Genomic DNA, 11,823 nt, shown 5'->3' with positions numbered 1-11,823 from the left:
GGAAGAGAAGCTTCAGTTAAGAAATTGCCTCCATCAGATTGGCCTCTGGACAAGTCTGTGGAGCATTTCCTTAATAATGACCGATTGTGGAAAGGCCCAGGACACTGGGAGGTGGCTACCCCTGGCCAAGGGTCCTGGGGTATATATGAAAGCAAGCTGAGCAAGCCAGGAGGCAGTGTTCTCCTATGGTTACTGGCTTCCCTTAATAGTGGACTCTAGTCCATAAGTCAGCTAAACCCGATGCTCCCCAAGTTGCTTTTAGTTATGGTGTTTGTCACAGAAATAGAGCTGGGCGTGGTGGCACTCACCTTTAATCACAGCTTGGGAGGCAGAGGCAGGCAGATCTGAGTTTGAAGCTAGCCTGGTCTACATACCCAGTTCCTGGACAGCCAGAACTATAGAGAGAGAGAGACTTAAGAGGCGGGGAGGGGCAGAGAGAGAAAGAGCAAAGCACACTAGAACTGCATAGTTGGGGGCCCCTGAGTCCCCCTTGGGAACATGCACATTTCTCATCGTTCCTACCCTGTGCTGGCCCAGGCTTCTATTATGACTGAAAGCCCTACCTGGGTACGGAGATAAAATGGGGCTGCTAGAACCCGAGCGTGAGAAGCAGGCCTCTGCTGAGGGTATTCATTTGGAAATTTTATATTCAAATAGAGGCTGGCGCCTGAGCTGCGATTAGGGAATCCAGACAAGGGACTGGACTAGGCTTCCTTCCTCTCCTGTGTCCCCCTGACACCTCAGCATTCTGGCAGGATTCATATTTGTCCCCAGACTCTGCGCACCCTGGGTGCCACTGGGCCCAACTCCTTGCCTGGGGCCTCACCTCCAGTGCACTCCCACATTTTGGGTTCTTTCCCGGTGTTCACGGAACGTCCTCGCAGGGCCCTTGGGAGTGCCTGGTGCACAAGCATGACCATTCTTTGCCGGCCTCCTCCTCCCTTCCGTTTCCGTGGTTGAGCTGCCCCTGTAGGCTGTAGCCCAGGGCATGCGGAGTGGGGAGCAGGGGGGCCTGGGAGCTCCAGCCCGCCCCTTCCCTGTAGTGGACCCGCCCCGGGGCCTGGGGCAACTGAAACCACCTCAGAGGAGGAAGCGAGGAAGCGGGCGGTGTAATCAGGAACTGGGCTGCCTGGGTTCTGGGCCTGAGTTGGTCCACTGCCGCCTGCCCCCGGAGCAGCTGCCCACGAAAGGTAACTCCACCTTCAAGGTCCAGGAGGTTACGTAGGGCATGGGCAAGGGGTGGCAGTGGGTGGGCACCGGAAAGGGGCCAGGCAGATGTTCTGGGAGCCTGGAACCTGTCGGGGTGGGGCTAGGAGCTTGGGAAGGGCAGGAGAGCCCAGGGTCAGGATTCCTTCAGTGGCTCCCTGACCCTGCAGTGCGGCAAACTTAGCAGAGTTGAGGACCCTGGTGCAGGATCCGGAAACATCCGGGAATAGTGTGGTTGATGGACCCTAGCACGGATCTCCAGTCTGGTTCCTGGAAAAGGGACCACTGGCTCCGGGACCTGGCCTGGCACACAGGAAGCAGCAAGGGCCGTCCCCAGCCCAGGCTGCTGTCTGTACCTACTGGGTTTTCTGCTGGGCAGGACCCCACCCATGTCCTGTCTGTAACCCTCTTTGACCTTACCAGCCCTTGGCCTCTTTTTTCTGACCCTCCGTCTCCCTCCAGCTTCTGCTTGGTCTCCACTAAATGCCCCTGTCTCTGTCCCCAGGACACCATTATGGGCTTCTCTTCAGAGCTGTGCAGCCCCCAGGGTCACGGGGCAGTGCAGCAAATGCAGGAAGCTGAGCTTCGATTACTGGAGGGCATGAGGAAGTGGATGGCCCAGAGGGTCAAGAGTGACCGGGAGTATGCAGGACTGCTGCACCACATGTCTCTGCAGGACAGCGGAGGCCAGAGCTGGAGCAGCGGCCCCGACAGCCATGTCAGCCAGGTGAGCTTCCACTCACCCCCATCTTCTCCCCAAACCCTCAGAGGTGGGGTTGGAGATGGGGCGAGTTCAGGCTTGAGGGCCGTTGTCACGTTCTTCCTGCTTCCCCAATGTGTCATAGTCCTGGGCAGAGATAACAAGCCAGACGGAGAACTTGAGCCGGGTGCTGCGGCAACATGCCGAAGATCTGAACTCAGGGCCCTTGAGCAAGCTGAGTGTGCTGATCCGGGAGCGGCAGCACCTGAGAAAAACTTACAATGAGCAGTGGCAGCAGCTGCAGCAGGAGCTCACCAAGGTAGGTGTGTCCACGAGGAGGACTCTGTCACAACCAGGAGTTGCACAAGAATGCCTAGAGAAGCAGAAGTCACTGACCACAGGCCTGACTCCCGGATGGCCGGCCTGGCCCTGCCCAAGCTTCCTCTTTCTCTCCCCCAGCCTAGGCTAACCTGCTGCAGGGCCTGTCGATGCCTTCATTGTCTGTGCCTGAGCAGAGTGTCCAGAAGGGATAAGGCTAGCCCTTGCCTCAGAGTCGCTCCAATCAGTGCAGCTCGGGGGTGAGGGACTTAGGGTGGCCTTTGGCTTAGAGGAGCTCCTCTCCGGGCCCCGGAGGCAGAGTCCTGCCTAGGTCTGAACTCCAGCCGCTCTTCCCCTATGGGCTGGGGGGTACGTGCAGCGGCTTTGTCTCCCATTCACGGCTCAGCCTCCCGGTACCACACCCCTTTCATCGCCCCAGAGCTAGGTCTTACCGTGGACCCACAGCGCCCCCTTGTGGCCCACCTTCCTTTCTAACTCCATTCCACTTCAAGGGTCTGCCCATTGGTGGGAACATAGCCATGCTCACTCGCTCTCTGCAGAGACTCTATGACCTACATACCCCAAATATTTACTAGCTGGCCCTTTAAGACTGGTCAAGCCTAGGAATTTAATCAGTTACAGATGGAGAAATTGAGGTTCCTATAAGCAAAATGAAGCTTGCACACTATGTCCCAGCACCCAAGCAAGAAAATTGGGATGAGAACTCCAGTCTGTGGCCGCCACCTAGTGTTCCTGTTACCAAGAACATGCTGTGCAAGACCCTATGCAAAATACAAATGTTGGAAGTTACAGAGTTGCACAAGCCAGGTGTAGTGAGTGGTCTGTAACCCTTGCATTCAGGCAACAGAGGCAAGAAGATTGCGGATTATCCTGGGCTATAGAGCAGGACGCTGTCTAAAAAACAAAAACAAACAAACAAACAAACAGCTAAGGGTGAGTGAGATGGCTCAGCATGTGAAGGCACTTGCTGCTAAGCCCATCAGCCTGAGTTTGGTGCCTGGAATCCTCAGGGTTAAGGAGAGAACCAACCTTTACAAGTTATCCCCTGACTTCTACATGTGCGTTATAGCACATGTACATCGTCACACATACATACACACACCTAAGCATAGCTCTCAAGAGCTGCAGAGATAGCTTAGTGGTTAGAAGTGCTTACTGCTCTCTCAGAGGATCAGAGTTCGGATCCTAGCACCTCCATCAACCAAGCTCACAAACACTTACCGCTTTAGTCCCAGGAATCTAACGGCCCCTTCTGGCTTTGGTGGGTGGGCCTTCCTGCACACCTACACACATAAATAAAATGAAACACATCTTTAAGGTAACAATAATTGGGTACGAAGTATAGTGCAGTGGTTCACGTCTTTAATCCCAGCATTCCAGAGAGAGGACTGCCGCAAGTTTGAGGCCAGCCTGGGCTACAGAGTGAGTTCTGGGCAAACCTGGACTAAAGTGAGACCCTACCTCAAAAAAAACAAAAAATCAGGAAAAGGAAAAGAACTTCAATACAATAACAACACAACAGGACGCCAAGCCTGGGGACGCCACTTTTGATTGTGGAGTCATGGGAATACACAGACCCGAGGCCAACTCCACCTGCCACCAGGTAGTTGGAGCCTGTCCCAAATTCCTCCCTGGTCCCTTCAGCAGCATGTCTATAACTCAGCTCCTCTGACCCTGACCTAAAGGGCCAGCTTCCCCAGAAGTCTCCAGACTCCTCCAGAAGGATGAGTTTGGTCAACCTGACAGCCTGGATAGCAGAACCCTTCCAAGGCTTTACCTCAGCTAGGCCTCCCAAGACTCGAGGATCTGCCTCCCACACCGACCTGCCTTTTCTTCCAGACCCACAACCAGGACATTGAAAAGCTAAAGAGCCAGTACCGGACCCTGGTTCGCGATAGTGCCCAGGCCAGGCGCAAGTACCAGGAAGCCAGCAAAGGTTTGGGGGCTTTCCTTCCTGGCAGGGCGAAAACCCAGACCAGTAGACCTATCTGCTGATGCCCAGGGGGGTGGGGTGGCTGTTTGGGCCTCTGGAATACCAACTGCTGAGCGTGTGTGTGTGTGTGTGTGTGTGTGTGTGTGTGTGTGTGTGCATGTGTTACCCCTCCCCCCAACACACATACCTCTTACAGACAAGGATCGAGACAAGGCCAAAGACAAGTATGTGCGCAGCCTATGGAAGCTCTTTGCCCACCACAACCGCTACGTCCTGGGTGTGAGGGCGGCCCAGCTGCACCATCAGCACTACCACCAATTCATGCTGCCTGGCCTGCTGCAGTCACTGCAGGACTTGCATGAGGAGATGGCAGGCATCCTGTAAGCCCACAGTCCCATTCTATCCTAACCAACAGTAAAACATAAGAACTGGCGAGAGGGAGGAGGCGGGGCAGGGGGGTACTAGGCCCAGAGATACAGACTTGGGGTCAGCAGCCCATCAGTGCCTTATGTATTTATTGGGGACCTAGTTCCCGAGTACTTCCTGGGGGCCAGGCACTGCCCACAGAATCTCAGTGGAGCGGTGTTTCCGCTGCCTTATGCCTATAATCTTACCAGGAATCAGAAGGTCAAGGAGGCCTTAAATGATTTGCCTAAGGTCATTTCACTTGCAAATGAGCAGAGGTGTGTGTGGTGTGTGGTGGTGGTGGGGAGTTGCCGGGTTGGGGTGGGGTGGTGTCGTCCAACCTAGCATTGCTGCGGAACCCGTGCCCTAGGCTGAGTTGCCCTCCTTGCCCAGCCTGGGGCCCTCTGACTCGATGGTTCTATGGGGTGGGGATGCAGGAAGGACATCCTGCAGGAATACCTGGAGATCAGCAGTCTGGTGCAGGACGATGTGGCATCCATTCACCGGGAGTTGGCTGCGGCTGCTGAGCGTATCCAGCCCGAGTTTGAATACCTAGGCTTCCTTCGACAGTACGGGTAAGCCAGCACTTATCCCCGAACCTCCTGGGCTCCAGGACTTCTGACCCAGTCGCTGAAGGGCCCTGTCCACCCACAGGTCCAGCCCTGATGTCCCACCATGTGTCACTTTCGATGAGTCACTTCTTGAAGAGGGTGAACAGCTGGAACCTGGAGAGCTGCAGCTGAATGAACTGACTTTGGAGAGCGTGCAGCACACGTGTGTGGGAGTTTGGATGTGGGCAGGGAACCCTTAGCTAGGTGGCCAGGCTAAGTTGGCTTTGTTGGGGTGCATGTGGCAGCGATGGGGTGGGGTGCACAGCTTTCACTCTCCTGTGCTTGGGTGCAGGCTGACCTCTGTGACAGATGAACTGGCTGCGGCCACCAGAGAGGTGCTGAGCCGGCAGGAGATGGTCAGTCAGCTGCAGAGCCAGCTGAGAAACGAGGAGCAGAACACCCACCCCCGGGAGCGGTGAGCAGGCCCCACCTGCAGCAGCCTCCGGGCTCCCCTCCACTGTGCGGGGGAGGGGGGACGACGGACGGACGGACGGAGAGACGGACTTCAGACTGAGTTTCTCTCTGCTCTCCTCTCCCCTACTCCTGCCTGCAGGGTGCAGCTTCTGGGCAAGAGGCAGGTGCTACAAGAGGCAATACAGGGGTTACAGGTAGCGCTATGCAGCCAAGACAAGCTCCAGGCCCAGCAGGAGCTGCTGCAGAGGAAGATGGAGCAGCTCGGCACCGGCGAGCCCCCGGCTGTTCCGCTCCTCCAGGATGACCGCCACTCCACCTCCTCCGCGGTGAGACGCCCAGCCAGCAGCGCGCTCTCCCTTGCCAGCCTACCTGCAGGGGCTGTGCTCCTCATTTTTACCCTCCCCCTCCCTAAGCCTGGCCACCCGCTGACGTCTGTCCCTGGCCTCAGGAGCAGGAGCGAGAGGGGGGAAGGACACCCACCCTGGAGATCCTTAAAAGTCACTTCTCTGGAATCTTCCGCCCCAAGTTCTCTGTGAGTAGTACGAAGGCTGGGCCTCCGCCTCTGCCCATCGAGTTAGGCCAGGCTAGGAGGAGTCTCAGACGTGCTCCTCAGACTTCCCACGCCCTAAATGGAAGGACCTGCCCAAAAACTGCTTCCATGGGGCAGGGGGTGGGGGCAGGGGAGCATCCTTTTCTTCCTTGGGGTTCCAGGCTGCAGATCCCTCCGAGCCCTGACAGTCCCCATGTCCTCTCCTGGCCACCCTTGTAAGCTGCAGGGCCCTGCAGCGTTGGCTACTCCATCGCTCTGGGAGTGGACGGGGAGGCCTACAGTGTGAAGGAGAGAAGTAACTAACGTGGTTGGGGTCTGTTGGCCTGGGCTTCCCATCCCAGTTGTGCTCAGAGTGAGCTTGAACCAGGCCTCGCTGGTGTCGCACAGATAGCTGTAAGGATGAGAGTGTATGAGACAGAGAGCCCCTCCCTAGCCCCGTGTTCTCCGCTGTGAGCCAGCCCAGGGACCCCTGCATGCTCCTTCTAGATCCCTCCGCCACTGCAGCTTGTCCCCGAGGTGCAGAAGCCCCTCTATGAGCAGCTGTGGTACCATGGCGCCGTCCCACGGGCAGAGGTGGCTGAGCTGCTAACACATTCCGGGGACTTCCTGGTTCGGGAGAGCCAGGGCAAGCAGGAGTACGTGCTGTCCGTGCTGTGGGATGGCCAGCCCCGGCACTTCATCATCCAATCCTCAGACGTGAGTGTGGGGCTGGGACCCTGAGCCTTCTGGTCCCTCCCCCTCCTTCCCCTCCCCCTCTCCAGGGAAAGGACCTAGACAACTTTGAGTGAGTAAGGAGTACCGCTGTCTTAGGTGCCTCTTCTCTAACCCAGTCAGAGGGAGCCACAGAGAAGGAAGATAGCAGGGTGCCATGTACCCCACTCCACTGCCTCTACTGTGTGTCCTAGAGAGTCCCTGTCCCTCCTGTGCCCTTCCTGTCCTCTCCCAGGGCTCAGGCCTCCTTACCAAAGGAAGCTGCTGACCTCATGTCTCCCCCACCCCCACCCCTGCCTCATAGAACTTGTACCGGCTGGAAGGAGATGGCTTTCCCAGCATCCCTTTGCTCATCGACCACCTGCTGTCCTCCCAGCAGCCCCTTACAAAGAGGAGCGGAGCTGTCCTGTACAGGGCAGTGCCCAAGGTGAGTGAGCCTGTGGCCAGCCTGGCCCATATCTGGTTTGGACCTCACAGGTCAGCCCCAACTCCCACCCAGTCTACACTCAGAGCGTGAAGTGAGCATTACCCCACCAGGTGGTCAGCCTCAGTTTGGGGCATCTTCCCACCCGCAGGCCATATATATAGGCCCGATCCCCAAATTATCTGAGTGTGTCCTGATATGACCAACCCTATCAACCAGTGTGAGACAGATGTAGCAGCAGCAGAGCTATCCAGGCCTTCACGGGGCCCACCCTGTTGGCCAACTCCCAGCTTCTCTTCTCAGGACAAGTGGGTGCTGAGGCATGAGGACCTGGTGTTGGGCGAGCAGATTGGAAGGGTAGGTGTAGCCCCGCCACCCTGGGATTCTCCAGCCATCTGGGATCTACCTGTTACCTCCTCACCAGCTTCTTCCAGACCCCTCATCAAGTCCCCCCTTGGGCTTCACCTCCAGAGTCCTAGAGGGTCTTCTTGACTCAGTGGGACTCCAGCCTGGACCCTGGTTCCTTCCTCAGAAAATAGTGAACAACTAGGCCCCCAGAAGCCAGCACCCCATCCCCAGCTCTTGCCCACTCCAGGGCTTCTCACCAAGCACCCCTGTTAATGTAAAACACCCATCACTTCCCAATCAGAATGCTTTTCCAACCCTAAGAAAAGTGATTTCTGGATTTCCCATGTCACTTCTCAGAGAAGTTGGCACAGGTAACTTTTGTGTCCCTGCTAGGGGGAGAGTTCCTAGAGAGCTAGGGTGACAAGTCGGCATGAACAGTGGGGACAAGATAGGTTGTCCCCTTATGAGCCCAGGATGGTTTCAGGGGAACTTCGGAGAAGTGTTTAGTGGGCGCCTTCGAGCAGACAACACCCCGGTGGCTGTGAAGTCTTGTCGAGAGACACTCCCACCTGACCTCAAGGCCAAGTTTCTTCAAGAAGCGAGGTGGGTGATAAAATAAGCATAATTAGGGGCTGGAGAGATGGCTCAGAGGTTAAGAGCATTGGCTGCTCTTCCAGAGGTCCTGAGTTCAATTCCCAGTACCCACATGGTGTCTCAAGACCATCTATAATTTGATCTGGTGCCCTCTTGTGGCATATAGGCAGAACACTGTATACATAATAAATCTTTAAAAAAAATTAGCATGACTAAAGTTTCCTTGTATGAGAGGGTTTCTCTGTGCATAGCCTGGCATTTAATCCTCCAAGTTCTCTCAAGTAGCACTCATAATGCAAAGAGGTACTGACCAGGATCCCCCTGCAGTCACATGCCCAGGGCTGCTGGCATTCAAAGCCATGCTTTTCTTGAGGTGGGGGGGGGAAAGTTAGGGGCAGGTGCAGAAGGCTGTGAGCACAGATCACACACAGCCTAAGCAGCAGTGTCCCACAGGATCCTGAAACAGTACAGCCATCCCAACATTGTGCGTCTCATCGGGGTCTGCACCCAGAAACAGCCCATCTACATTGTCATGGAGCTGGTGCAAGGTGAGTGGAGGAGGTCTGGTCTCCAGGGTGAGGGCTCAGCTTGCCCGGTGTCTCCCACCAGACTCAAGGCTACCCTCACCTCCAGGGGGCGACTTTCTCACCTTCCTGCGGACAGAGGGAGCCCGCTTGCGGGTCAAGACTCTGCTGCAGATGGTTGGGGACGCAGCTGCCGGCATGGAGTACTTGGAAAGCAAGTGCTGCATCCACCGGTAAGTGGGCTGCGAGCCCTGCAGATGGTGGCATGGTGGCCACCAGGCATCAGCTCCCAGGCTGAATTGGTCTCTAGTGCCTTGTGTTTGAGAGTTATGCTGTGTCTGTGTGTGCGCGCAGGTGCATATGCTACATGTGTGCCCATGGGTGTGGAGGCCAGAGATCAGTGTTAGGTGTCTTAATTTTTACCACTTTATTTTTGGAGACAGAGTGCCGCACTGAATCCGGAGCTCATGGATTTGGTGAATCTGGCAAGCCAGTGAGCTTCAGAGATTCACTTCTTTCTAACGCCCCAGTGGGGATAACAGACAGGCATTGCCAACTTTTTCTGTGAGAGCTGGGGATCTGAACTCAGGGCCTATGTTTGCACAGCGGGCGCTTTACTGAGCCACCTCCTAAACCCCCGAGGAGCAGCTGTTGTTCACTGCCTAGAGTGTTTGACCCAGCTGGGCAAACATTGGCTGAAGGAGACCAACTTCTTCCCTGCTTCCCCCAGGGATCTGGCTGCTCGGAACTGCCTGGTGACAGAGAAGAACGTCCTGAAGATCAGTGACTTTGGGATGTCCCGAGAAGAAGCTGACGGAATCTATGCAGCCTCAGGGGGCCTCAGACAAGTCCCCGTTAAGTGGACTGCCCCTGAGGCCCTTAACTATGGTACCCGATTCTCACCCATCCTGGACTGCAAGGCTGAAGGCTGGGCGTGGGTGGACTCCAGGTCCCTGGATGTGGACAGTCTCCCCATGCTGCTTTGCCTCCTTTGCAGGCCGCTACTCCTCAGAGAGTGATGTGTGGAGCTTCGGCATTTTGCTGTGGGAGACCTTCAGCCTAGGGGCCTCACCCTATCCTAACCTCACAAATCAACAGACACGGGAGTTTGTGGAAAAGGGTAAGGCCACATATATATATGGTAGTGCCTCAGGGCCAAGCTCCTTGCTGAGATGCTCCAGCCAAATGCTTCCTCCTCAGACCCCCTACTGGGGCAGAATAAGAACAGACTGTAGCTGCCACAGGTGGCAGGCCTGTTTATGTGTGGTGGGTTAGAGATTAGAACGTAGGCCTCTGTCTTGGGGGTCCTAGACAAGACTGGTTCCCTAAGAGCAATGACTCTAAAGCAATCTGGTCCCTTCTTATACTTGCTGCATTGCACCTGTCCTCATAGGGGGTCGTCTGCCTTGCCCAGAGCTGTGCCCTGATGCAGTCTTCAGGCTTATGGAGCAGTGCTGGGCCTATGAGCCTGGGCAGAGGCCTAGCTTCAGCACCATCTTCCAGGAGCTACAGAGCATCCGCAAGCGGCATCGGTGAGGTCCGGAAGGCCCCTAGCTGAAGCCAGTGGCCTGTCCAGGCAAGAGTATACCTCCTCAGCAGCTCCCGGTCATTGTTGGACAGCTCCAAGACCTGGGTGCCAACAGGGCTGCTGGCAGGGTGCAGCCCCAGGGAGGCTCTCTGTCCCTCTTCCTGCCCAGTTTCCTCTCCTAGGCAGAAAAATAAAACCAGTTGTGCCCATCAGGTAATCTTGGCATGTGTGCTCCTCTGAAGGCCAGGAGCCAGTTCTGGAGAAGATTGGCAGGGTCCTTATGGTGTCAGTGACAGAGAGTCCACACGGCGTAGAGCTGACACGATTGGAAGCTCAGGATGATATACACGCTTTGGCCAGGTGGTGGCGCTGTTCTCTAGAAAAGGATCACAGCTTTCTCAGAGCTTCCCAGATGCTGATTGTAAAGACAGTTGCTTTTTCTGCCCTCTCAGATCCTATGGAGATAAAAAGTAGGTTGAGCCGGGCTGTGGTGGCGCATGCCTTTAATCCCAGCACTCAGGAGGCAGAGGCAGGTGGATCTCTGTGAGTTCGAGGCCAGCCTGGTCTACAGAGTGAGTTCCAGGAAAGGCGCAAAGCTACACAGAGAAACCCTGTCTCGAAAAACCAAAAAAAAAAAAAAAAAAAAAGTGGGTCAATGTAAAGCGGCAACAGAGGTGTGAAAGTCACAGGGTTATAAATATTAGAGAGTAGCTGTCGCTGTGGAAGTGAACAAGTCACAGAGAGTTCAGGAGGATATGGGAAAACTGTTAAAGATAGGAGACAGGTAAAGTAAGACTTCCCCACAAAGAAGAAATGCTTTTTTAAGACAAGAGTGTGGCTCTCCGAAGGAGTGCCTGAGCAAGGCTGAGGCCCCCCCAAGTCCCAGTGAACTCCCTAGTCACCTGAAACAGTCCTCAGAAACGGGAGGTTGGGAAGATAGGCAGTGTGGAGCTAAAAAACATCAAACACAACACACACTAGGAGTGGATTATAAAATAGAGTAATGGCCGGCCGGGCGGTGGTGGCACACACCTTTAATCCCAGCACTTGGGAGGCAGAACCAGGTGGATCTCTGTGAGTTCGAGGCCAGCTTGAGCTACCAAGTGAGTTCCAGGAAAGATGCAAAGTTACACAGAGAAACCCTGTCTCGAAAAACCAAAAAAAAAAAAAAAAAAAAAAAAAAAAAAAGACAGAGTAATGAGGGCCATAAAATACCCATAACCCCCACTCCCATCCCCTACCCCCACCAGACACAGACACCACACACACACACACACACACACACACACACACACACACATTCTTGGTCATGTCTGTGTCATAATTTTCAAAGAGATCAAAGAAAGCCTTTATGGAGGCATGCAGCTCAGTTGATGGAGTGCTTGTGTAGGATGCATGAGGCCCTGGGTTCCATCATCTGTATCACATACAAATTCCTTGTACTTGGGAGGTAAAGTTGAATGAGTTCTCTGTGAGTTGAAGCCCAGCCTCTGCTATATGGAGAGTGTGGGGCCAGCCTGGGTACCATGAGACTCT

At 55.2% G+C, this 11,823-nt stretch overlaps 1 protein-coding gene across 3 annotated transcripts; it reads left to right on the top strand.

The window, feature by feature from the left end:
* The first annotated feature begins 1,043 nt into the window (after positions 1-1,043).
* On the top strand, positions 1,044-10,725 carry Fes (FES proto-oncogene, tyrosine kinase). Of its 3 annotated transcripts, none has more exons than XM_036192933.1 (19): positions 1,044-1,190; positions 1,712-1,933; positions 2,052-2,225; positions 4,085-4,181; positions 4,375-4,558; positions 5,021-5,158; positions 5,238-5,357; positions 5,487-5,609; positions 5,748-5,934; positions 6,057-6,140; positions 6,645-6,854; positions 7,174-7,296; positions 7,597-7,650; positions 8,126-8,244; positions 8,689-8,783; positions 8,869-8,992; positions 9,490-9,647; positions 9,757-9,879; positions 10,263-10,725. In XM_036192933.1, exons 2-19 carry the CDS (start codon positions 1,721-1,723, stop codon positions 10,502-10,504), a joined length of 2,568 nt encoding a protein of 855 aa, XP_036048826.1. In that variant the 5' UTR covers positions 1,044-1,190; positions 1,712-1,720; the 3' UTR covers positions 10,505-10,725. The 3 variants fall into 3 exon arrangements, with proteins under 3 accessions (XP_036048826.1, XP_036048911.1, XP_036049001.1); XM_036193018.1 differs by having other exon boundaries at positions 10,153-10,496; XM_036193108.1 differs by having other exon boundaries at positions 10,174-10,352.
* The last annotated feature ends 1,098 nt before the right edge of the window (positions 10,726-11,823 follow it).

Source organism: Onychomys torridus, chromosome 1 (assembly GCF_903995425.1).
Source record: "Onychomys torridus chromosome 1, mOncTor1.1, whole genome shotgun sequence".
Taxonomy (NCBI): Eukaryota; Metazoa; Chordata; class Mammalia; order Rodentia; family Cricetidae; genus Onychomys; species Onychomys torridus.
The sequence above is the reverse complement of the archived record's forward strand: the minus strand, read 5'-3'. Positions and strand labels throughout refer to the sequence as shown.